The sequence below is a fragment of the Choloepus didactylus genome, chromosome 8 (genome assembly GCF_015220235.1).
Source record: "Choloepus didactylus isolate mChoDid1 chromosome 8, mChoDid1.pri, whole genome shotgun sequence".
In the NCBI taxonomy this organism is placed as follows: Eukaryota; Metazoa; Chordata; class Mammalia; order Pilosa; family Megalonychidae; genus Choloepus; species Choloepus didactylus.
Genome location: NC_051314.1, coordinates 38,940,447 through 38,967,879, shown reverse-complemented (window position 1 = coordinate 38,967,879; position 27,433 = coordinate 38,940,447). Strand labels below are relative to the sequence as shown.

General features: G+C 36.0%; 1 protein-coding gene across 1 annotated transcript in view; it reads right to left on the bottom strand.

Moving 5' to 3' along the window:
* Window positions 1-13,428: 13,428 nt before the first annotated feature.
* EPYC (epiphycan) overlaps window positions 13,429-27,433 on the bottom strand; it is a 49,986-nt gene continuing 35,981 nt past the window's right edge. The window contains exons 6-7 of the mRNA XM_037847704.1: window positions 22,483-22,578; window positions 13,429-13,784 (exon numbers count right to left, since the gene is read on the bottom strand). Of these exons, the coding sequence (XP_037703632.1) occupies window positions 13,614-13,784; window positions 22,483-22,578 (267 nt within the window). The 3' untranslated portion in view covers window positions 13,429-13,613. The remainder of the gene's footprint in view (window positions 13,785-22,482; window positions 22,579-27,433) is intronic.

Here is a 27,433-nt window from a genome sequence, read left to right as displayed (position 1 = left end):
GGTTCAGGGAGCCCAGAGAAGTCTAAATGGTAGTGCCCTGGAAAGTATCGTCAAGTTTGGCCAGATCCGACGGTCTGGAGAGCCTAGTCACCCTGTGGTTCTCTGCACATCACCACGAGCTTGCCGCTGGGATCACGGGTTTCTCTTCAGGAGACCCCCCCTCTTCTCTGCTCACTATTCCGTCTTACTCTCTTGTCCTTTGCACCCGAGTTGTCTTGCCCAGGTGGGTTGGGTGGGTCTGAGGCTGGGTAAGGATGGTGGGGGAGGAATCTGTTGGTGGGTAAGGCACTGTGAGACCGGCTCCCAGGTCCCACACACCCGCCTCGGCAGAGGCGCGGGTTGGGGACTGGGGAGGCAGGAGTTGCGCGTTACCTTGCTGCTCCCTCTCAACCCAGGTGCTTCCCCGTCGCCGTCCAGGCCGGACTGAAGTGGCGCGGGCTGCGGCAGCCTTTAAATACTGGCTGCGATCCCCCGCGTGCCTACGCGTCCTTGGTTGCCCAGGTGACAGCCAATCAGAGGTCGAGGTCATTCTCCCTGAGCGTGGAGGTGGGGTTCTTGCTGGGAACGAGGTGCCCCGTGAACGTTCGCAGGGGGCTTATGACGTAGTTTTTTAGGGAGGGGGAGAGAGACCCAGGCTGGGCTTTCTGTTGACCCAACTGGGGCAATACTTGAGGCAGAGTTTACTTGAAGAGTTTGTACCCGTGTCATTTGCTGGGATAGGGAAGGTAGGCTTTCAAACTGAAGCTCAGAGTTTAGGGAGAAGGATTTGTGTATTGGGAAATGTACATCCTACTGCTTTGTGGGGATGGAGCAGGTAAAGAGAAAGCTACTGGAATTGGAAAATCTGGCCCCCACTCCTTACCTTGTGTCCGGTGCCAACTCTTTGAACTCCTGGGAACTGCTAGTCATCATCCATAATACAAGGGCTGCCAACATTTATTGCGTATGCTTATTGCGTGCAGATGGGCTCACGTCTACTTTGTGAGGTAGGTACTATTACCATGTTTCAAAGATTACGGGACTGAGAGTTTAATTTGCCCAAGGTTGTGGGGCTAGTAAATATGCCGGGATTTAAACCTAGGCCTCTTTGACCCCAGAGCCCAAATTCTGCATTACTATACAACCCACCCACTTAAACAACACTCTTGTGGTAAATTAAATACATATGGCAATGCAGTTGCTAACTGTAGTATACTACACAAATGTCAGTTAATTGAACAAACATCATTATTACCAGGATGTGTATTTTGGGTTTGTTCTTATGAATACAAATACTACCATTATATCTTTTATCCCTTCACCGGCCATCATACAACATACACTGGGAGCCTTTACAGCATCTAGAGCATATAGAGTATGGGCTTTGACGTAAATAGACATGGTTCAACTTAACTCACCTATTATTAATCTCTGTAAGCCTCAGGTTCTCATAATCCATAACGAGTGTAGTAATAGTACCTATTGGATAGGATTGCTTTAAGGACTAAATAAAATACTGCTTTAAAGCATTTAGCACAGGCTCACAGTAAGTTCTTAACTGTTAAAAATTATCAATGTATTTAGATACTTAGGCCTTTTAATGGTAGTGATTCGGTACAATAACGACATCTAACCCTGTGCCCGACACAAAACAGGTATCCCTGCGGCTGGGGCTGTATCCTTGTCTTGTCCCTCTTTATAGAAACATCAAGGAAGTGTTGCCAGGCTTGATCCTAGAGAAAACCATCCCAGAGTATATTCCTTTGTTACTTTCCTGTGGTGAGTAGAAATTGTGTAAAATGATCACTGCCCGCTGCAACCAAGTCTATACAAGCCGCCATTAAATGACAGAGAAGCAAAATGTGTGAAAGCCCTGAAGCTTGAAAGGTCATTTATTCACTCCTGGTTGAAAAATTGAGACGGTATGGCCGTTCTCAGGTCGAGACCCCAACCATCCTCTTGGGACCTGTAGACCTCACAGGCTTCAGTCAGTTTCATTTGTGAAATTGTGGTTTTCTTTTTCTTTTCTTTTTTACTTTTTATTAAGAAAGAGTAATTTTTATTAAAGGAATACATGAAGATGGTTAAATGAAATCAAACGGTTCCAAAAGGTTTACAGTGAAAACAACAATCCTTTGCTCTGTGTTTTCCTAGTTTCAATTGTCCTTTTCATCTTCTTAGTTTTTCCTTCTGGCAGTTACCTTCATGTTTTTTTCCCCCAGATTAATTTTTCGGTTTTTCAAATGAATACATGTTAATGCATGTATTTTAGGCACCTCTTAAGCTTATTAAAAAACCCAACAGACCCCTGCCCCAGCCCTCCCCACTCTCCAAAAAGTTGCTTTTAATTCTTGCAGCAGTTTCTTTTGCTGCTTTTTCTCAAAATCATTACTTACATTATTTCTTGATTCATTATTTTACACATTATCTAGTGATTTCCTGATACAGTAGATGAGGATTTAGTTCATACACCACCACTGTCCACTCGCCCTGCCACATTGCTCCCAAATAGTTACCAGATTTGGGGGTTAACCAGTCATCACAGCATTATGACTATGTACCTATTACTTATTGTTGAAAAAAACAGCATATTATGCTTTAATTTCTTTTTTGTATACCTTTTTATTTTTCCTGGAATTAATGATTGCCTCTCTCATTTTTTTCTCATTTTCTTTATCTTCAATGAATTTACCTCTTTCCAAATGCCCCAAATCTATCAACAACCTATTAATATTTTGTAAAAAGCAAGTAATCCATTGTTTCATTTTTGCATTTTATTTTCTAAGCCAGCTACGTAGCTGGCATAGTCCCTGTTGTTTGCTCCCATTTCCTGGTTCCCATGTCACATGCTTTCTTGGTTTACTTTACTCTTTTATTTTGTTGGAGCATTTCCTTTAGTAGCTTTGCAAGAAAGGATACATGGAGGAAACATCTTTTAGTCATTGCTTGGCTAAAAATGTCTTTATTTTGCCCTTGCCCTTGACTGATCATATGTGGTAGATTATAGATTTCTCAGTTTTCTTCTCATAATTTTGAAGGTAAGGCTCTATGGTATTCAGTTCCTTTTTCTTTTATTCCTTCTCTCCTTCCTTCTTTCTTGTCTTAGGGCATCTCAAATTGAGTGGGTCAAAACCAAAATCAAACTCCACCAGAAAATCCTGCTACCCCTACTTTAAAAATATATCCTGACTCATGGAAGACCTCACCATGCCCAATCCCTCCCTTTGATCCAAGTTATTGTCATCCTTCACCTGAACTTCTAATTAATTGGTCTTTCTGCTCTTTTTTAAAAAAAAAATTCAAACAAACTATGTATGGCTTTATACTTTTTACTACAGTCATGTTTTCATAAATGTTATATGGGATTGTTTCCTTTGTCTGACCTATTAGTGGAATATTTAAGGAAATTCCTTTGTTCTGTGATGTGTCCTAATTTTACTGCTGAACATGAGGGGCTCAAGTTCTTATCTTCAGCAGTTTTTCATGAAAATAAATGTCATAAAATTACACAAAATCTAATCATGATAGAAATACCCTAATGAGAAAAATATTCCCCTGCTCCTGATACTGTCAACAGTTTGCAACACTTTTCTCAGATACATATTGTTATGGTTTTCTAAAGCTCCCATTATGAAAAATACCAGAAATGGATAGGCTTTTATAAAGCGGATTTATTAGGTCACAAATTTACAGTTCCAAAGGCATAAAAAGCATCAACACCAGGATTACCTTCACTGAAGGATGGACTATGGAGTCCAGAACACCTCTGTCAGCTGGGAAGGCACGTTGCTGGCGTCTGCTGGTCCCTTGCCCCTTTGGTTTCAAAATGGCTTTCTCTAAAATGTCTCTGGGATTCTGTCCCTCATTGCTTCTCTGTCAGCTCACATGCATCTGAGCATCTGGGGGTCCTCTTGTAGTTTCTCTGGGGCAAACTCTGGGCTTCACCTGTTAGCTTACATCTCCAGACATCTTTCTGTTTGCATCTCCAAGTGTCTCCAAGCGTCTCAGTCTGTGTCAGCTCTTAGCTTCTCCTGGGAGCAAACTCTGGATTACATCTCTTAAGCTTCTCTCCAGCATCTCTCGCTCAGCTTCTCTGAGCTCCTTCTCTCTGTGAGCTCTCTTAAAGGACTCCAGTGATCTAATCAAAGACCCATCCTGAATGGGTGGGGTCACACCTCCAGGAAAAGAACTAATCAAAAGGTCTCACCTACAGTTGGGTGGGTCACATCTCCATAGACACAACCTAATTGAATGTCCCACCCTAATCAAAAGAGTAATAAGTCTGCCCCCATAAGACTGCATTAAAGAATATGGCTTTTATGGGGGACATAATAGATTCAAGCCAGAACGCATACTAAAATTCATTAAAATTTTTGGCTAATATATACAATTTGCTTCTTTCACTTAGCAATCGTTGACATTTTTTGTTAGTACCTCAATCATTTTAACCACTGTAGAATATTATATTGGCTGTTTCCAAGCTGTTATTTTAAAAAAAGTCTTTAACAAATACTCTTGGTCCTTTTTTTAGTTCAGGATTAATTTACAGAAATGCAAGTTCTGGGTTCCAGGGATTTTAAAATTTTGAATTTTAATTAATTGCTATTGTTAACTTATACTCTTAAATGGCTCTGCCAATTTATTATGCAGAAAATGCTGAAAATGTTATTTTCTTGGATATCATAATCTAAATCTTTGCTAACAAGATGGGTAAAAAATACTGTAAGTTTCATTTTTAAAGTTGTGAAGCTTATTTTCTAACAAACTAATTTTGGTTTCTAGAAATGCACATTCTCAATTCATTGCCTCTTTGAGTTTAACTTTAGCCACTATGCTTGTTATTAGATTGAGCTCTTTCTGTAAAGAGCAGCCTATTTTTTTCTGTCATGTAACAAATCTTTGAATCTCACTGATGATGGGAAACAGAATTTTTAGAGGTCTTACACCTTTTCTCATCTTTTAACCCTCAAAAAAGTTGGTCTCCTACTTAACTCTACCTTCTCTACTAGATAAAGTGGAACTCTCAATTCACTGATTTCCTATCTGAGTAAACAGTTTTTTTTCAGAAGGATGATATAACCAGGATAATTTACAGTCCCTATTCTGATCCTATTTTATAATACGATTTGTAGTTCTTCTGTTCGTAATCCCTTCGTGCCCTTTGGGCTAATCTGTCTAGCTCCTGTCTTTACAGGTCCGGGTTTCAACTCACAATATCAGGGACCCTCCAACTTTGAGCTATCTTGATATATGTGCTACCCTACTCAGTTATTGGGGGCTAATCCTGACCCTTGAGGGAAAGACATTAAAGCAGTTGTAACAAGAAATATTTCACAAATGGAATCTGATACAGCTGAGTTAAGATTCATGGAGAGTAAAACCACCATGCAAACAATTATCTATAGATTTAAAGTTAACAAAAGTCTTTTTTTCTAATATGAAAATACTTATTTTTTGGGAGGCTGAGGGACAAATTAGGTCAAAAAACATCTTTATATTAATCATTCTTTTCATACACTTCAGATTTGTTCTTAATGCCTTTCTCCTCCTGGACTTAAGAAAGAACACCTGGGTATTCTGGGAGAAGTTTGTATTTTCCTGTATCAATTTCTGGAAAAAAATGTGTCACTTCCAAATTCCTGCATGATCCTTGTCAAGGACAGTCTAAGATGGCCTGACCATTCATGGCTTCCTTATAAACAGAACTGCTTCCCACTATCCAAACCGTGTCTACTTTATTTGCTAATTCTGGTTACTCAATAAGTTTTAATGCATCATCCAGACTTTTGGCAAGAAAATGTGCTCCCTGTGAGGATTTCTTGAATACTGAAAACTAGATTCTGTCCTTTTAAGGCCAATTCTTCTCAGGGATGGAGAACCAGGTCTTTTTACCCATTATCACCAAATTCTGTTTACCTTCCACTGAAGAGGTTGTGGTCATTCTTTAGAAATACTTGAATTCATTCCTGAGTGGGGGGTAGGATGCTTGTATTCTGGGACATGGCGACAATGCAGTTTAGTGGATGAACCCTGAGGAAGGCATCAGTAAATAACTCAGAGCACGCTCTCCTCACCTGAACTCCCTGCGAAGCTAAGCACGGAAATTGTCTCAGTGGTTTTCGAAAGACAAGCCTGTCTGACTCAAAAGGTGGACTGCTGACACTTTCAGTCTCCAGTAACCCCTTTTATCGCTCTAGATGCAGAACCACACATTTGATTGTTACCTTTCTTCTCTTCTGCTTAACTCAAAATGGAATGGCAATATTCCGGTTTTATTTTTCACAAGTCATGTAGTATAAAATATTTAATTGAAAGCCTTGGAAATTGACACCACTGTGGTAGAATTCCCATCAGTTTCTTCTTTGCTTTAAGGAGATGACTAATTCATTTTATAGATCATTAAGGACATCATTTTTGGATCAGTCGATGTGACCTCTATACAAACAATATTGGCTTTATATACTTCTCCCATGGTGAGAAATTTATCTTTCATAATCATGCTCTAAAAACATTATCTCAGTATTGTCTTTCCCACTCTCCTTCTTAAGAGAAGAAAAAATTATGATTTATGATTTTTAGTTTTTTTGTAGACTGGTGTTATGATACAATGTTTTTGTGTACTAGTAAATCACTCAGAAAGATTACCACCAGAGCACATTAAACACAATAATCTTAAGTCTAATTAGGAAATTTTTAAAGACACACTTTTAATTAGCCTATATTCTTTAAATTCTGCAAAATGAAATGTTCTCATTCAACATTAAATATGACAAACTTACCATGTTATTATATATGTCATTTTTTTTCTAAGGCTGCATAACAAATTACCAGAAACTTAGCAACTTCAAACAACACACCTTTATTATCTCCGTGTTTCTGGGTGTCAGGAGTCCAGAACACTTTAGCAGGTTCCTCTGCCCAGGGTCTCACCAAGCTGTAGTCAAAGTGTTGGCCAGGTTGAGTTCTATCTGGAGGCTCAATTCGGGATGAATCTACTCCAAAGATTATTCCTGTTATTAGCAGAATTATCTTCCTTGTGGCTATTGGCTGGATGATGCCTTCGGGTTTTGGAGGCCACCCAAAAGTCCCAGAGGCCACTGGCAGCTCCTTGGAGACCACCTGCAGTTCCTAGAGGCAGCCCAGTTCCTTGCCATGTGGGCTTCCTCAGTATGGCTGCTCATTTCATCAAGCCAGCGAGGATAATGTCCCTAGTGTGTACTAACAAGATGATGGGTGTGGGTGTGGGTGTGGGTGTGGATGTAACAATCACAGGCTTGACATCTGTGACATCCCATCACCTCAACCATATTCTATTGGTGTCAGAAGTGTTAAGTGAAATAAAAGGACTACCTTCATTGGGCATTGCTGGGAAGGACCCCTTTCTGAAAAAGGATTTCTCAGAAGACAAAATGGTTGACCTGCAGTGGCTTTCTGAGAAAATGAAATGAGGGAATGCACCCTGCAGAATTTTAGGTAAGTAACACCTGGTAATAGAACATTTTAGTTCCAGTAGAGATAGCTTATCAGAAAGGACAAGCATATCATACTAATAAATGTGTATCTGCTCCCCACTTTGGATGACCACTCCCCACCACATGCAGAATGGAAACTTAACTGTCAGCCAATCAGAACGTTTTCTCATTGCTTCTGTATTTGTCTTAAATGAGCTCCTCCTTTCTACCACCCTCCAACTCCCACCTGTCCCCACCCCCACCTAGTGGAACTGCTTTCCACATGTGGTTTGAATGCTGCCCGATTGATGAATAGTAAACTGCTCAGATAAACTCACATAAATAATATCCTGTATAATACTTGATTTTAACAGAAGCAAGTTACAGGTCCCATGAGCATTCAAAGGTTGGGGATCATACAAAGGCATGGACACCAGGAGTTGGGAAATCATTGGGCCTATTTGCCATATATATCAAGTGGCAAAAGTATTAACTAGTTACAACTTTTTTAGGGGATTTTAATGGCATTGTTGGCATTTTGAAAATGCAATAAGTTACGTAATGATGACATACAGAGGTCATGCCATGTTTGATGATGTGTACTTAATGATTTTAAATTGAAAACACACTGCAATTTTGGTGTTAGTTTTTGTGCATTTGTAAGGCTTGAAAAAAATAAATTCTAACACTTGATGGCAGTAGTAGTTCATTCAACATTCAGTCAGCAAGTGTCCATGTACAAAACAAACTATGAGAAGTATAGATACTTCAGTTTGGTGTATTATGGAGAAAAGCATTTTTAAACGATTCCAGGTTGTCAGCATTACCTTTTATTTTGGTGCAATGGAATTGGGTATACTTATGAGATTTTAGCATTTTTAATTGGCCTTCGAAACACAAACAGCCAATTAAACTTGGAAATAAAATTTTTGAGAGAGAAGATAGATATACCTGATATATTTGGGCAGAATATTGAAATTCAATAGTTTTCTTTTTAGGTGCATCTATGTACCTAACACAGCACCTGCGAAAACTTAACTTTTTCTATCCTGAATATATACACATAGAGTAAAGGAAAAAAAAAAAAAAAAAGAGAAAAAAAATAGATGCCATCTAGTGGTCACAGAGGCTAAGTAAAGGAGGGTACGTTCTCTTCATAATTTGTAAAGTTATGGTACGTTTGCAAATTTGGGAAGCATTTGTGCATCAGGAAACACAGTTGTGTCCATTTATGAGTCCTCAAACCATTTAAGCAAATTATGAAAAGAAAGTTAACTTGGAGATGAAACAACTAAAAAGATAAGGTTTCTATGAATGTAAAGAGAAGTAAGGATATGAATTCTAAAAATTCATAATAGTACTTTGTGTAGTTACAATTAGCACTCACCATTTGAAAATATTAATTTTATGGCAACTCAATTTTCAGAGAATTAACAGCATATTGGAGTCATGATATCTGAAAAGCATGGTCCTCAGCAATTAGATGGGAATTGTTATGCCTGTAAATATTTGCTTATAATTAATTTTATAAGTACAGTTTATTCTGGGGCCATAGAAAGTAATGTTTTTTTTTTCTTGGCAAATAACCTGTAATATTTAAAGAAAAGTAAATAAGAAGCGATTGCATAGGAATAAAAGTTGGGTTAGTTAAAAAAAAAAAGGATATTTAATCAGGTTTTGATTTTAGAGTTAGAATTCCTAATTAAAAAGCAAGGTGCTTGAGATGACCATTTAAATAAGAAACTTTTAGAAGGATTGCAAAGATATTATCACATATTCAGGGTTATGGTAAGCACTCTGTCCTTCTAGAGTTCATGGTGAATTGCTTCTGTGCAGTAGCCTTGTGAGTGCGCAGTCATAATGCCTGTGAAAATGTTAATTACCCCCATAACATTTGCATAATAATGTCTTTCCTTTTCATCCTAGTCGTTTATTTTATTTGTGACAACAAAAGTCCTGACTTTGTAGTAATGGTGGGCTGCGAAGGCTGTGAGGACAGAAAGACATTCTGTGCCTTTATATGGTGGGAATCTCAAATCACCACTGTTTGTGTAGGCAGAGCCACATAGTAACATTTGCGGGCCCCTTTTTCCATAAAAAATATAAAAAAATATATTTTATTACTGTTGCTATAAAGATGAATAAAATCCAGGGTGGATTCATTATTACATGTTTATTACTGCTATATTCAATTTTTTTCTTTTCCTTTTAAAATTAATTAAACAATTTTTGGGGGGTCCCTAAAATTGTTGTGGGCTATACACCCTGTGCCTTCTGTGCCTAATGAATGTCATCCCTGCCTGCAAGGAGATTGCCTTTACTCTCCTGGCCCTAAGTATCTCAATTCATCTTTTTTGCTAATTTTCTGGAGGCTGGGAATCTGGAGGACTACTATGGAACCTGGAAATGAATTCTCCATTGTGGTTAGAAGGCCCCTGGTCATTTGGAGGCCACCATGGTAAACAAAAAAGAAAAGCTGAGCTTGACCTTTCTGCCCAGTTTTCCCACCATTTTGTTGCATTACCAAACAGGAAGCAGGCAGGTCTGGATGCTAGGGAAATCACAGACATACTAGCGGCCATCTGCCAACCTTTGCATAACCTCTCCTCCTCCTTATTGTGTGTAGATGTTTCAACATCTTTCCATTTCACAGCTCAGAGGATGTTAGGTCTAAGGGAGCAGCCTGACCATATTTTAAACTGGAAACTGGGAACAAGCAGCCTCAGCTGCTTCTGAGGACAGGAACTCTCAGTGGCGGGGTCCCCTTTCCCTGGGTTGTTTAAATATCACCCACTCAGGTGAAGGGGAGGCTGCGGAGCTGCCACCCACCAACCCTGACCCAAGAAGTTGGCGTCTCAGGGGGACCGGCCACGATGGGGTCTCTTCCGTTGCTCTTCTGGATGCTTTGTGTTGTGTAAGTAATGAAACAAACATTGGCTGCATGTCTTGTACATGTTCCCACGATGTACCTTATAGCAGCTTGCTCCACAGTGGGGTGGAACAGGACAGGATGTTGATGTCATCCTCTGGAGAAAGTGCTCTCTCTTCTCTGTGACTTAGAAGAGTTGCTGTTTTCCCCAGTGTCTAGAAATGTTGTGAATTAATACATGCACAGCACCTTAGTAGAGTGCATGGTGCATAGATTGTGTCCAAGAATTCATTGCTGTTATAATTAAAATGTATGTTGTACTGACTTTTAAACATTTAGTATACTTCAAAGTCGAACTCTAGGCCTGACAATGACTTTCTGATGCTGTCCGCTGAGATGGGCTTTCTTAGGGTCTCTTTTGTTTCAGCTTATTTTATAGCAGTGATGTGCAATACCATCTATAATAAATGAGTCAAAACCAAATCATCCATTTGGCTGCCTCACTGGCATAATAAACTAGAAAAGTCAGTGACACTTTTAGTCTGTGTCTTGTCAACATGAAGATATGACCAAAGATTATTCCATTTCAGAAATATAACAGTAAAATATTCATAAAACATTGCTAATGTTTTATTATTATGACTGGAACCTCCAACTTTTTTGATGTGTTTCTAAGAACACTTAAGGTAGAGAAGGGTAGTCTGTTATGAGTCATCATTTGCTTAATACACTAGGATTTGGAGACCGTGGTAGGCAAGACTTTAAAGAAGGCTCTCCAAGATTCCCATGCCCTGGTTATTGAAATAGTAATCTCGATTCTGCTGTGAAAACATTTTGCAGATGTAATCAAAGTCCCAAATCAGTTGACATTAAAATATGGAGGTTATCCCAGGGGGCATGATCTATCAAGTGAGCCCCTTAAAGTGTAGTCTTCTCTGGATGCTAGTAGAGGAGGAACAGAGATTAGAGGCATGAGAAGGTTTCAACAAGCCATTGCTGGCTTTGAAGATAGAAGGGACCACATGGTGAAGAATGTGTGTGTGCTCTAGAGGATGAGGCTGACCTTTGGCAGACAGCCAGGGAATGGGGACTTCAGTCCTACAGTCACAAGGAGCTGAATTCTGCCCACAAACTGAAGGAACTTGGAAGTAGATTCTTCCCCAAATCCTCTAGATAAGAAACCAGACAGCTGATAACTTGATTTTGGCCGTGTGAAATCCTGAGCAGAAAATCCAATTGAGTCAAATGGGACTTCTGACCTACAGAAACTGTGAGATAATAAATGGGTGGTGTTTTAAGTTGTTCACCTGTGGTAATTTGTTAGGCAGCCACAGAAAACTAATACAACATTCGAATTAAATTCACTTTTTCAGTCTGGTTCATCAAAAGTAGTTAAGCGGGGAGTGTATCTTAAGGGTCAGAACAAAAGTTCTTTCAACTAGATTTTAACTGGCACTGATCTGTGGCAATTGATGGCTTGATTATTTTATTTTAAGCTTTCCAGCTTTTGGAGTGTACAATTCTGATTCAATCCATGATTAGCTTTCCTCCATCAGTCTCAATCAAATTAACATACATTTTTCATTATTAAAGACATATTGGTGTTTTTTTTTCTTTTAAATTGAAATAAGAAAATGCTTATGCATCTGAAGTAGAGACACTTTAGAACAATACTCTCTAATTTTTACACTACAAAAATTCTGGTTTTAAATGTAGAGTCTACAAATAATATGGTAGATGATGTAGAGCAAGGAGAAAAAATTCATATAATTTTTACTAAGAAATATATTTGTCTGAAAGAGAGTTGAAAATAAAAATATATTATGTGTTTTAAAATTTGGAAGTGTTTTGCCAAATAACTATCTCACTTTTTCCTTTGATATAGTTATTCTAAATAGTTATTTAGAAATAGACTACACAATGATGAAATAGTTTGACATTACGATATTAGTAGAAAATCATGCACTGTCCTACACTGTTGATGAAAGTGTACATGGGTATCATATCTTTGAAGTACAATTTAATGACATTTGTTAAAATATAAAATGATAAACTCTTTGACTGAGAATTTGCTTTCTATGAATTTATCCATAGATATACCCTCACATGATCACAAAGCTATTTATGATCATGCAAGACTACTCTTTGCAGTTTTGGTGTAAATACAAATAATGTAATGTACAACCAAGTAATGGACTAATATATGGCTTTCAGAATGAGTAGACCGTATGGGAAGATCAACAGGAAATATTTTTAAGTGAAATAGACCAGGTTAAGAATAGTGATTATCTTTTGTGTCAAAATAATCGTATATTTACATGTATAGGTACATACAAAATGGTAATTTGTCACATGCCTAGATACATTTGTATGACAAAGGGGAAATTGCTTACATGCTTGTTTTTGTTTCTCATGGAAACCTTATAAAGATACGCAAGAAACTGCTGACAATAGTTAACCGCATACACATTTCCAGAGAGTGGAACTTGGGGTCTGGACCTGGAAAGAAACCCACCTTTCTATGTATATCCTTTTGTCATCTTTCAGTCTTTAGCACTGTGTTTGCATAGTGACCATACATTTTAGAAAGATCACCTCTCCTTAACATGGTCCTCAGCTTCTTTGCTAGTGTGGGTATTATACCGTCTTTTATATTTTCCGTTTTCTTTATTTTATTTTTTCGCAGATGCAGAAATGCACAAAATAACTGTTCAGTTTAGCAAAGATCTAAAATGATAGTTCTTTAAGATGAGAAGATGTTATTAAAAAAGTGAAGGTTATGTCTGCTATTGTTGGATATGGTTATTTGCATATTATGATTATACTGCATATTTCACCACAAGACCATTGTAATTTTCAAATACATTTATTATTTTCATACTTTTTTAATGAATTAAGGCAAAAGAACATATTTCATTGAAAAATATGAATAGAAAAGTTTAATTAAAAAAGGTAAATCTTGGCAAAATACCTAAAGTATTCATATTTTAATTTTCTTTATTATATACTTAGTTTGAAGTTATATAGACTATAAATCCCTAAAACTTGAAAGTTACATGTGATTTCATAAGAATACAAGAGAAATTTTTCTATCATTTAATATTGCTCTTTTTGTATATATTGCAGGTTTATTCTTGTCTAGCATTTTATTAGATTACTAAATTATCATTATATGTAAATACTTCCATTTGTATTTTATGCAGTCATATCATTTTGCAGAACTTTGAAAGTAACATGCAGGGTTTTGTTTTTCAAAAGAGTAGTAAGAATTGTTTTGTTATAATAGGCGTCATAATGCTAACCATTATCTAAAATTACACAAGACTCCCAATAGGCAAACGAGGTAGACACATGTATGCTTGAGGAGTTTTGCTGAGATTGATAGGATTTCCATCCAATCGAATGTCCTCTAGTGCCTTACGAATGTAAGTCAAATTTTTAATGTTGCAGAAGGTATCTTCACGCATCTCAAGAATGTTGTTATTCTAAAAAGGATGAAAATATGTTACAAGATGTAATATGTATTATATATTATATTGAATAATAGCAGTACATTTTGCTTAACCCTCAATTTTATTATTTATCCTTCCCTCATTCAAAAATACTTAAGTGATGACTTCATGCCAAATACTTTCTAGGCAATGGGCATAAATCATTGGACAAAACAGACATGCTCTGGCCCTTATATAGCTTATAATTCAGTTGGGGAAATATAAGGTAAGAAAACAAAATTAAAGAGAAAAGTTTGTTCCAAAACATGATGAGTGCTGTGAAGAAAGGATAGTGACTATGAAAATGTATCCTAAGAGAAAGCAACATGCTAAGAATGGAATGAGAAAATAAGGACATGGAAAGAGCCAAGAAAAGAACATCCTGGTCAAAGAGAACAACAGGTTCAAAGCCCTGAGGAATTAGCATGGAATGTTTGAAGAATGAGAAAAATGTCAACATGGCTAAAGTGAGTTGAGGGAAGGAGCAACTATCAGGAGGACAAGCAGGGACAAGGACTGGATTATTTTTTGGTAGCTATATTGAGCTAAACTTCACATATCATCAAATTTGCCCATTTAAATTGTAAATTTCACTGGTTTTAATTTGTTCACAGAATTGTGCAACCATCATCACATCTAATTTTAGAACATTTTTCATCCCCAAAAAGAATCCCCATGCACATTATTAGTCACACCCCATTCTCCCCTTCCCTCCATCTCTGGCAATTGGTAATCTACTTTCTATTTCTGTGGATTTGCTTGTTTTGGATATTTCTCATAAATGGAATCATATATTACGTGGTCTTTTATAACTGATTTTTTCTACTTAGAATCAAGTTTTTAAGGGTTATCCATGTTTTAGCATGTATTAGTATTTCATTATTTTTATTACCCAGTAGTATTCCATTGTATAGATAAACCTCTTCTGTTTATCCATTCAACAATGGATGAACATTTGGTTCTTTCCACTTTGGGGCTGTTATTAATAATGCTGCTATGAACATATGTGTACATGTTTTTATGTGGACATATGTTTTCAGTTATCTTTAGTATATGCCTAGGAGTTGAACTGCTGAGTCATATGTTAACAGTTGGGCAGTTTTGAGAAACTGCCAAACTGTTTTTCCAGGTATTTGCACCATTTTACATTTCCAGCTGTATGAAGATTCCAGTTTCTCCACATCCTCTTCAACACTTGACTGTTTTTCTTATTATAGCTGTTGTGTGGGCATGAAGTGGTGTCTCATTGTGGTCTTAATTTGTATTCCCCTAATGACTAAAGATTATGTGCATATTTTCATGTGTTTATTGACCATCTGTATATCTGTTTTTTTGAGAAATGAATGTTCAAATCCTTTTCCTATTTTTTATTAGGTTATTTGACTTTTATTGTTGTCATGAGAGTTCCTTATATCTTCTGGATAAAAGTCCTTTTTTATAAATATGATTTGCAAATATTTTCTCCATTCTGTGGGTCATCTTGTTACTTTCTTGACAGTGTCCTTTTAAGTACATTTAAAAAAAAATTGGTACTGTCCAACTTATTCATTTCTTCATTTGTCACTTGCGTTTTGCTGTTATATCTAAGAAATCATTGCCTAGTGCAAGGTCTTGAAGAATGTACTCTTTTGTTTTCTTCTGAATGTTTCTCATTTCTCTTACATTAAGGCATTGGATCCATTTTGAGTTAAGCTTTGCCTATAATGTGAGGTAGGGGCCCAGCTTCATTCTTTTTAATGTGAATATCCAGTTTTCCAAGTACCATTTATTGAAAAGATTATACTTTCCCCTACATTCCATTGTCTTGTGTCTTTATAAAAAAGCAGTTGGTAATAAATGTAAAGGATTATTCTTGAATTCTCAATTCCATTCCATTGATCTCTATATAAATCCTCTGACAGTACTGAAGTATTTTGATTAGTGTAAGTTTTGCAGTAAGTTTTGAAGAAGTTTGAGTCTTCCACTTTGTTCTTCTTTATTAAGATCATTTTGGCTTTTCTGGGTCACTTGCATTTACATATGAATTTTAGGATCAACTTGTCAGTTTTTTGCAAAACAACACAGCTGGAATTTTGCTGGGAGTTAAGTGGGCATTGAATATGTAGGTCAGTTGGGGGAGCGCACCTTAGTTTGCCAAGGTTCCTATGACAAATACCACACACTGGTTGGCTTAAACAATGGAATTTATTGCCTTACAGTTTTGGAGACTAGATGTCCAAAAGCAAGTTTTGGCAAGGCCATGCTTTCTCCAGAATATTCTGGTGATGGCAGTCCTTCAACACAGTTCAATCTCTCCTTCATTCTCTGGCTTCTTCTGACCTCTGGTTTGTTTTGGTTTTTACTTCTTGTCCAATTTCCTTTGTACCTGAAGCCATATTGGATTAAAGTATAATTTGGCCTCCTCTAAATAGTATCTTTGAAGATCCTACCTACAAATGAGTTCACAACTTAACTAATTATATCTTCAAAGGTCTCTTTACAAATGGGTTCACACCCACAGGATCTGGGATTAGAATTTGAACATGTCTTTTGTGTAGGGCATGATTCAGTCTCCCATAGAGTGTATTGTCATCTTAACAATATTAAGTCATCCAATCCAATGAATATGAGGTATTTTTCCTTTATTTATATCTTTCTTAATTTCTTTCAACAATGTTTTGTAGCATGCAGTGTGCAAGTCTTGTATTTCTTTTGCTAAATTTATTCTTAGGTAATTTATTATATTTGTGGTATTATAAATGGTATTGCTTTCTCAATTTGTTTCTGGATTGTTCATTGCTAGAGTATAGAAATATAATTGATATTTGTATATTGATCTTATAAGCTGCCACATTGCTAAACTCCTTTTTTTAGTTCAAATACTTGTTAGTGAACTCCTTAGCCTTATCTACATATATGGTCATGCCATCTGAAAATAGAGATACTACTATTTTTCTTAACGTAGAACTGAAAACAGAACACTTTTTATTCCAAGTTTTTAAAGTAATTTTATCACTGAAGGGTGTTGGATTTTTTCAAATGCTTTTTTGCCTCCACTATGATAATCAGGTTTTTTGGCCTTTATTCCATTATTATGGTATATTACATTGGTTGATTTTCAGATGTTAAAAGAACCTTGAATTCCTGGGAAAAATATAGCTTGGTCATGGTGTATAATACTTTTTTATACATTGTTGGATTCAGTTTGCTAGTTTTGTGCTGAGGACTTTAAAGTCCATATTCATCAGGGATACTGGTATATAGTTTTCTGGTGATGACTTTGTCTAATTTTGGTATCAGGGTAAGGCTGGCCCCATAGAAAAGATTAGGAAATGTTACTTCTATCTTTTGTAATAGTTAGCAAAGGATTGGAAGAACTCACCTGTGAATTCCTTTGGGATTCAGTTGTGTTGTTGCGGTTGGAAGTTTTTTAATTACTAATTCCATCTTGTTGCTTGTCATAGGTCTATTCAGATTATCTGTTTCCTCTTTAGTTAGTTTCAGTAGTTTGTGCCTTTCTAGAAATTTGTCTATTCTATCTAGGTTATCTATTTTGATGGCATATATTTGCTTATAGTAGTCCATTGTTATTATTTTCATTTCTGTAATGTTGGTAGCAGTACTCTCATTCCTGATTTTAATAATTGAAGTCTGTTCTCTTTCTATCTTGGTCATCCTAGCTAAAAGTTTTTCAATTTGTTGATCTTTTCAAAGAACCAATTCTTGCTTTGCTTTCTTATTCTACATTTTATTTATTTCTTTTCTAATATTATTTCCTTCCTACTGCTTGCTTTGGGTTTAGTTTGCTCATCTCTTTCCATTTCTTAAAATGGGAAGTTAGATAGTTTATTTGAGATCTTTCTTCTTTTTAAATTTAGTCATTTGTAGCTATAAGTTTCCCTGTAAATTCTTCTTTAGTTCCATCCTGTGCAGTTTGATATACTGTGTTTTTGTTTTTATTTATCTCAGACTGTTTTAGTTTCTTTGGTTGCTCAAGCAAATACCATGCAAAAGCTTGGCTTAAACAACAAGGATTTAATTTGTGCATGGTATTAAGGCTAAGAGAAAGTTCTAATCAAGGTGTCATCAAGGTGATGCTTTTTCCCTGAAGACTGTGGCATTCTGGGGCTGACTGCCAGCAATCCTTGGTCCTTAGCTTATCCCATGACAAGGCACATGGTGGTGTCTCCTGGTCTCTCCCTTCTTTTCTGGGTTCCACTGATGTTCAGCTTCTGACTGCTCTCTCTCTGCCTAAATTTCACTCCATTTATAAAAGACCCCAGTAATAGGATTAAGAGTCTTCCTGATTTAGGTGGCCCACACCTTAACTGAAATAACTTCATCAGAATGACAAAGGTCCTACTTAAAATGGGTTCACAGCCACAAGAATGGATTAAGTTTAAGACCACATTTTTTTCTGGAGTACATACAGTCCAAACCACTGCACAGACTATTTTCTAATTTCTTTTGTGATATCTCTTTTGACTTACTGGTTATTAAGGAGAGTGTCTGTTGCCATATTTCTGAGTTTTGCAACCTTTTATTATCATACCTAATTTTATTATAATTGGAGGACATCTTTTTGTTTAATTTCAGTTCTTTTCAATTTATTGAAACTTGCTTGTAACCAACATCTAGACTATCCTGGGAATGTTCCACTTGTGTTTGACAAAATGTGTATTCTGCTGTTAATGAGTGGAATGTTCTATAGATGCCTGATAGGTTTTGTTATTTTATAGTATACAAGTCTTCTATTTACTTTTTAATCTTATGCCTACTTTTTCTGTCTCTTATTAAAAGTGGAGTATTGGGTGTCCAATTATTATTTTTGAAGTATCTATTTCTCCAGTTTTGTTAGATTTTGCTTAATGCATTTTTAGGCTCTGTTGTTAGGTGCATTTACATTTTTAATATTTATGTCTTCCTGATGGATTTACCCTCCTGTTTAAAAAATATCTTTCTTTGTCTCTAGCAATATTTTTTTTCTTAAAGTGTATTTTGTTTGATATTAGTATAGCCATTCCAGCTCTCTTTTGGTTTCTGCTTTCATTGTATATTTTCCCATCATTTTACCTTCAACCTATATATGTCTTTTAATCTAAAAGACCGGATGTAGTTGGATCACATTTTGCTTTTTGTCCCTCTCCAATCTATTCTGCCAATCTCTGCTTCTGGACTTAGATGTTTAACCTATTTATATTTTATATCGTTACTGATAAGGAAGGCTATTCTTTGCCATTTTGCTCTGTTTTCTATGTATCTATATATCTTTGTTCCTCTATTATTGTCTTCTTTCATGTTAAATAGACATTTTCTAGTGTACCTTTTTCATTCCTTTGTTGTTTCTTTTACTTTTTAAAAAAAAGGCATATTCTTAGTGATTGCCCTGGAGATTACAATTAGCATCTTAACTTAAAACAATCTAATTCAATTAATACTAAATTAATTTCAATAATGTATGGAAACTTTGCTCCAGTTTCTCTCCCTTCTCCTTTGTACTATTTTTCTCCCTTTTCTCTCCCTTCTCCTTTGTACTATTATTGCCATAAAATTATATATATATATATATATATATATATATATATATATATATATATATACACACACTATAAACACATCAGTGATTTATTTATTCAGTTGTCTTTTACAACAGATAGGAGTCAGGATAAGCAGCAGGATGTTGGAGATTGTAAAATTTATAAAATAGGAAGTTATAATTTTGGTCTACTAGATCTATACTCAGTTTCTCCATTTGCCGTCTGTTTTATTTTGGGCAGCTCTTGTAAACTCTATGTGCCCTCTTTCTCAAGTGTAAAAGTGGGGATTATGATAGTAGTTTCTCACAGAGTTTGGAGGGATGAAATAAGATTATACTTGTAAAAACTGATTATTAACATAATTCAGGCCAAGAGGATGTGCTCAATAAATGTTAACATATTTTGTTAGTAGAAGACCAGTACAACTTTGCAAAGGATTGCGGTATTGAAGCTTAGGCTCAGAAAATAGCTTTGACATTAGAATTCCTTGCTAGCTACTGCAGTGATGTAAAAGAGAGTTTTGCATATATGAAACAATGTCAAGAATTTCAAACAATTTGATACAATACAGTATATGAATTGTTGACACAATGCAATTGTGTATGGTAGAACATCTTGTATGTGATATGTTTATAATGATAATTATATTCTCACTGTCTCTTTGAAGAGCCCTCAGCCTGAGATTAATCTCCACACTGATTCTAGATCTGAGTCATTCATCTGTTTATTCAATAATTGAACATTTATTATGAGCCAGGCTTTATGGTAGGTCTTGAAGATGCATTGAGTAACAACTGCACTCTAATAGCTCACACACTAGTGAGACACATGTATGTATACAAACAATTGAAATATATTAAGATAAGTTCCATGATATAGGCTTGTCTAAAAAACAATGATAATACAAGATATAAGCCTACTACTTTTTGTTTTCTTTTAGGAGGGAGTGTGGATTTATGAAGGCCTCATACATGTGGAAATGCATGACTCTTGAAAGATGGATAAGGATTTTTTAGATAGGGATTTTGCTAGGCAAGGTATTTGGTAACAGAAGGACACTGGTTGAAGCATGAATGCCTTTCTCTGTTGTCTTATTGAAACCTTCCTTTCTTGTAAAAGTGAAGAAAATGAGCTAGTCGTATGTAAATTCCTTTTAAGGCTCTGATCATTTACAGGCAGCAAATGAGAAGAGAAATGGAACTGAAGCAAGACACAATAAAGAAGCTAACAAGTATGAGGAATAACAGAAATGTGTTGCTATTTTCTTGACCATTCCTTTTGATGATGCAGGTCATAGATATCACTGACCATTCCTCAACATTAACAGATGTTGTTAATAGTAATTTTGCTTCACATTTAAGTGCTTATAATGTACCAGGAACTCTATACCCACTTTATAAACTTTATCATGTAATCCTTCTAACAATCCTGTAAGAAGATTATCCCTTTATTACAAATGAGAAAACTGAGATGCAGGGAGTTTCAAAAACAGGTCTAGTCATTAGATAGTATTGGGGATGGACTTTTTAACTAGTGTTACTCATTGTGTTAAGGCCCTCAGTGATAACTACTATACTATATGCTGGCAAACATTCTTCAAATGAGTCAAGAAAGGGATCTTTTAAATGAGCATTTATACATACATACACACATACACACACATATATACATATATATATATATATATATATATATGTGTGTGTGTGACTAAATTAAAAACAACTTTACACTGGACTTTGGTGAGGTGTTCTTGAAAAATGTGTATTTTAAAAGGTGGAATAAATGCTTTTTAAAACTTAGAATGGGGAACATAAAACCAATTACTTAAAAAAATAGCCTAGTATTTTATATACAATCACATTGCTCTAAATATAACATCAAAGACCTGGCTACTTTGTAAGGACATCATCACAGACAAGATGAATAAAATTTAATTCATAACTGGACCACACATTTCAATATTTTTTGAGGATTCCCCTAAAAATCATTACTCCAATCACAAGGCAAAAAATCCATATATACATATAATTTGGTTCCTGATAGGGGGAGGAGGGAAGAAAAGAAAAATCGAGAAACAGGATGATAGCTAGAAAGGACATACACATTAAGAGATATAAACAAATTCAGAATACCTCAAAAAGGAGACATGTATTCAAGATTCATGAACACATATACATCAAAAAGACATCAAAAAGTACATAAAGATATATTTTACTAGGAATAAAAGGCACAGAGGCACATATTTACCAGAGCCACAGAGAAAAACACAGGAATCAGACCAGTTCTCAAATAGCAAAATAGCTTTTTGTAAAGGCTTGCGATTTTTTTGCAGAGAAAATGGTAATATTGCACTATGATGTATGTTTGAATATACAGTGAATATGTTCTCTACAGATTTATTCCACAAAACAGATGACATTAATACAGAAAGTTGATTACAGCTGTAGGCCAGAAGTTACATATGAAATAAATATCTTTTTGTTGTCACAATCAAAAATTTTGTTGCAATTGAATATATTTTTAATCACTTGGGTAAAAAATGAAGTATATTTAGAAAATACTGGATCATCAACATTTCTGAAAATGTGTTTTTACTTATTACTTCAAATATAAAATGTAGCTTAGTGTTAATTAAAATAAGCCCAAACTTTCAAATATGTCGGTTTAGAAAAAAGGAATTTATTTTAATCCAGAGAGATGGAGATGTGTCATCTCTCAGCAGATGGGAATGCTATAGGAATGAATTTATTTCACTATATAAAACCTAAAATGAAAAGCTGAAATTGACGTTTTCCCCACTGAAAGTTAAAAATCAAATTAGATTTTTCTTTTTCCCTTTTCTTTTCTACTTCTAATCCTTTCATATTTCTTCGGTAGGTGGAACTTTCATTTTTATCCCCCCATAGAAACTTTCTGTGCCAATAAGGTGAATTATGAATTGGCAAAGAATGAAAATGAAGGCTAAGGTTGTCAGAAATAGATTAGGATGGATCTGGTCTTGAAGGCATGTTTTACTTGGATTGAGAGAGAGAATGAGCTATAGAGAGAAGGGAAAGAACAGAATTGTCACAGTATATCAACATGCCCTTATAAATAGCCTTTTGTGTCATGGACTTCCGCATGCTTGATTTGTTTATTCCTGGGCTGTTGGGTGTGCCTTACCGGTAGATGCCTACCTGGAGGTGAAGGGCCCGTAGGTTTTCTGGGAGTGGTAGAGGAATATGGTCCAAGTTGTTATCAGTGAGGTACAGATGATGCAGGTCATACATATCCTATAAACATTCCAAATGTAGGCATTTAACAGAAATGATCGATGCCACGGTTGACAATTATTTGTGAAATACTGTGCCTGTCTAGGTCTTGTTTCATAAATTTGAGGTGGATTAGTTTTTCCTCAATTACAATACAATTCATATGAGATTTGGAAGAATTTTCTGTTAACAAATATTTCTTCAGGAAGACTGCTGTGTTACTAGGGCAAGTTAGTTATCCTCTCTGTGCCCCAGTATCTTCATCTGTAAAATGGTGATAATAATAACCATTATTCACTATGTAAAATTTAATTTTATATGGGGATTGTAATTAGTACAGAGTTAATAAATTTAATGTGCCTCAATTAATGCCTGTCATACATAGTAAGTTTACAATTATATGCTTTGTTTTTCTAATCAGGGCACATGCAAATATAAAAAAGGTACAGTCTCTGCCTTCAAAATGCCTGTGGTGTTACATCAACATATAAAGTACTATACATTGTAATAAGTGCTAAATTTGATATCTATACAAAGTGTTATTAACACAACGGAGGCTTTTCCTCCTCAGCTTGGTTCTGTGTGACTTTCATTGGCCACACCAAGTGAGGAACCCAGATTTGGGAAGTGCCCCTTCTACAGTTTTTGGCACCCAACGTGGGGCACCACATCTGAATGACATGCTGCTTGGTGGATTCCTGGACCCCCAAGTTGTAGGGAGTAAAGCCCTGGGATTCACCACATCAGAGTCAGGCTACAACTGTTCCAGGATGGAGACACACTTCCCGTTAGCGGAAAAGCCATGGTGACTGTAAATCCTCCTCATAACCCAGAATATAAGCATACCTGTGAACCTCTGGACAGCCTAAAATACTTGTTTAAAGAAATCTTCCTAGTCAAATTAGTTATGATGTTCCTTGTTATCTATTTTTTCATAACCTTAATGTGCCCTTTAGTAGAAACTTGCCAAAGTAATCTCTTCATGCAAATGTTCTATTCATATTGTACTTCTATAAACCAGTCTTAACTGCTGGATTTGTATCCAGCTGCCCATCTCTAGTGTCTCTAGCTTGCCATGGTGGATATCCCTTTATAAGGGACAGACTAAATAGTTCTCAAGTCATTAATAATTATGATGCAGTGTGTTAAGCACCAAAAATATCATCACAGACAATCTTGTCATTGGCTAGTAAATTTAACCCAGCCAGAATATTGTCTTGTTTTCTCTGCCAATATTACTGGTGAAATGTTGCTGTCTTATTCCTATCAATTAAATAAAAAATAAAAGAACTTTATTGAAAGAATAAATGTTGAATATATTCAATTCTAGGATAGAATAGTTTAGCTTACCCAGGATATAAGAAACTGAGTCAGAAGGCCCCACTTTGTTAGGAACAAAAAATCAATCCCTGCTACACATCCCTTCCTTGATACGCAAAATGGGACAGACACCCTCTGAAAATTGTAAACAAAACCATCATTTTATTACCTAGTAATTTGTATAGAGCTAACTGGAATCTGAGACCTAAAATATAGTGTTACCCCTAACTAACCCAAATAAATCTGATAATCATGTAGCTGCAACATTTGTCCCATCTGTAAGAGTCAAAAATGTAATTGCTAAAGTAACTGCATTAAATGACAACTATCACAGTATAACTCTAGAAAATGCAGAAATGGCTTTAGTGTGCAAAGCAGTATTATAAAATAAAATGGCCTTAAATATCCCCACCACCCCAAGGGGGAGAACATGTGCTCTAGTCAAAAGTAAATGTTGTATCTAAATTCCTAATGAGTCAGAAACATCTCTTCTCTCCTAGCTCCCCTAAATGATCAAGTTCAAGCTAAGACTTTTCCAGTTAATAATTTAATTTCTATTCAGTTGGCTACTTTCAGGAATAGGTTTGTGGTCACAGACTCTTCTTCCAACCATGCTTGTAATCTTCCTGATCATTATATCTATTCTTATTCTAGTTAACTGTGTTTTATCTCTATGAACTAGAATTATAACTCAAACATGCATGAAACCCTTTTCATCTTCCAGAATTCCTGTCAAGAGCAATCCATTCTCCCCCGAAGGAAATAAATATCTACAAGTTATGAGTAGAAATTCCACCAGACAACCACTTAACAACGTCATCCCATTTTTTAGCAGGAGGTAGCCAGAATGAATGACAGCCCAATTTCCAAGATTGTCAATAGATATTGTTTTAAGGGGGAAACTGTAACAGTGAATTTGTAAATATAATCCTCAAACTGGAAGCAAGCTGGAAATTGTAAAGTAGCCTTAAAATACAACCCTCAAAGCTGGAAACAAGCTATAATGAGAGCTCTTAGTCTCACAAAGGAGAGATATGTAAATGTAAAGTCTGCTGCAGTGTGTAAATGTAAAGTCTGCACCCAGACCTGAATTAGCTTTATTCTATTGCTCCAAATCTCCCAGATATGAATAAGACTTTCATCTATCTCCTTAGACCCGGAGGCACCTTTCCCAGGTGTCACAGGGTGTAAGTTCTGAAGGAAATAGGATGAACTACTGAAATTCCCCAAATCTTTGTTACCTGTGAACTAAGATGATTATCTCTCTTTGTCTCTGATGGGTATAAAAGCCAAGTGAAAAATCACATTGGGGAGACTGATTTGGGAAATCTTCCTCTTTCCTCTCACTGGCATAAATAAACTCTCTTTTCCTCCTCAAAAACAAAATAAACAACAAACTAACACAATGGGGGACTTATGCTTCTGGGAAAATGGAGCATATGTATTTTTCTCTATTTTTACCAATAAGTACAAATAGAAATCCTGGAAATTATATGTGAAACAAGCATATGAAGTCTCTGAAAGGTGGAAAGAAGGAAATCATGCTAGGAACTTTGGGACCTGAGGAGTAACATGGTGGGCATTCCCTGGGTTTTCTTTTTGCCTCATATATTCCAGTCTTGGGCAGACATAAAAAGCGCAACAAAAGCCTTCTCTTTCTAGTCAGAATATCAGGAAAGAGGCAGCCTAGCAAGACAGAAAACTTTTAGACAATAACTGCTCTACTCCAAGCACAGAAAAACTTTGACCCCTCCCAGAGCCCATGCCAGAAAAGGAAGAGTAGGAAAATCAGATTTCTACCCTCATCAGGTTACAGTAAGGTCTAAACCCTTGCTCACCAGGGTGCGGTCAGAGGAGGCCTAGAGGATAGACAGGACTTGCATCACTGCCCGGTGGTGAAGAGGCTCCCTTCCCCCATCAGTGGAGGCCACATGAAGAGTTGTAACAAGACATACCTAACCTGCTGCCCTGAGAGTTATCAGTGGGGAGCTAGAACTCCTAAACCCACCCATAATTAAGGATAAGCCCACATTTAGGTGTCAGTAGAGACTAGGTGGGGAACATGAACTTCTTTCCTGACCAGGAAGTAATAAATAGCTCTCCCCTCTTCCCCTGCTGGATTGGAATTAGAGGAAACCAAATAAGAACAGAAGTTTTAAATAAGATCCAGAGTCCCAAAACATGATAAAAAAAATGTCCAGGTTTCAATTAAAAAGTCATTTATCTTACCAAGAACCAGGAAGATCCCAAACTGAATGAAAAAGACAACCAATGGATGCTAATTCTAAGATGACAGAAGTATTAGAATTACTGACAAAGATTTTAAAGCAGCCACAATAAAAACCCTACCTGCGCAATTATGAACACACTTGAAACAAATGAGAAAATAGAATCTCAGCAAAGAGAAAGAAATAGAAAGTCTCAGTAAATAAAAATATGGTATATAAAGATATAAGGAAAAACCAAATGGAAACTTTAGAACTGAAAAAAGTACAATAACAAACAAATGCAATGAATAGATTCAACAGTATAGTGGAAGGAGCAGAGGGAATAATTAGTGAATATGAAGACAGAACAATAAAAATTACCTAATCTGAACAACAGAGAGAAGATAGACTGAGCAAAATGAACAAAGCTTCCAGAAACTGTGGAACTATAAATATAGATTTGATTTTTATGTCAGAGTCCTGGAGGGACAGGAGAAAGAGGGTAGGACTGAAAAAGTATTTCAAGAAATAATGGCTGAAAATGCCCCACATTTGGCAAATGACATAAATATACAGATTCAAAAAGCTGAGTGAAACAGGATAAATCCCACACTGGATAGATCAAAACAAACAAAAAATCCACACCAAGACATATTATAACCAAACTTCTGAAAACTAAATACAAAGAAAAGATCTTGAACACCTTGACAGAGAAACAACACCTTATCTATAGGGGAACACCAATTAAAATAGCAGTGAATTTCTCAAAAGAAAGCATGGAGGCCAGAAGAAAGTGACACAGCATTTTCCAAGTGCTAAAATAAAAAATAACCATCAATCTATTTCCATCAGGAATGAAGGAGAAATCAAGATATTCCTAGATGATGGAAAATTAGGAGAATTTTGTTGTTGCTAGCAGACATATCTAACAAGAATGTCTAAAGGAAATTCTCTAAAAAGAAAGGGAATGATAAAAGAAGGAATCTTAGAACATGAGGAAGAATGAAAAAACATGGTAAACAAAAAGATGGGTATATAAAACAGACTCCTCAAAAAGAGAAGGAATTTTTTTTTCTAAATTTGATGGTTAAAGAAAACATTGTAATTCTATCTTATGTGGTTCTAAATGTACATATAATATTTAAGACAATGATATAAATGTGAGAGAGTAAAGGGATGTACATGGAGATAAGGTTTCTACACATCACTCAAACTGGTAAAATTATGCCATCATAGACATAAATATATATGCACACATGCATACATATGACATAATAGCATAATATCTAGGGTATCCAATAAATATCTATACAAAAAGGCACACTCAAATACACTAATCGAAATGGAAT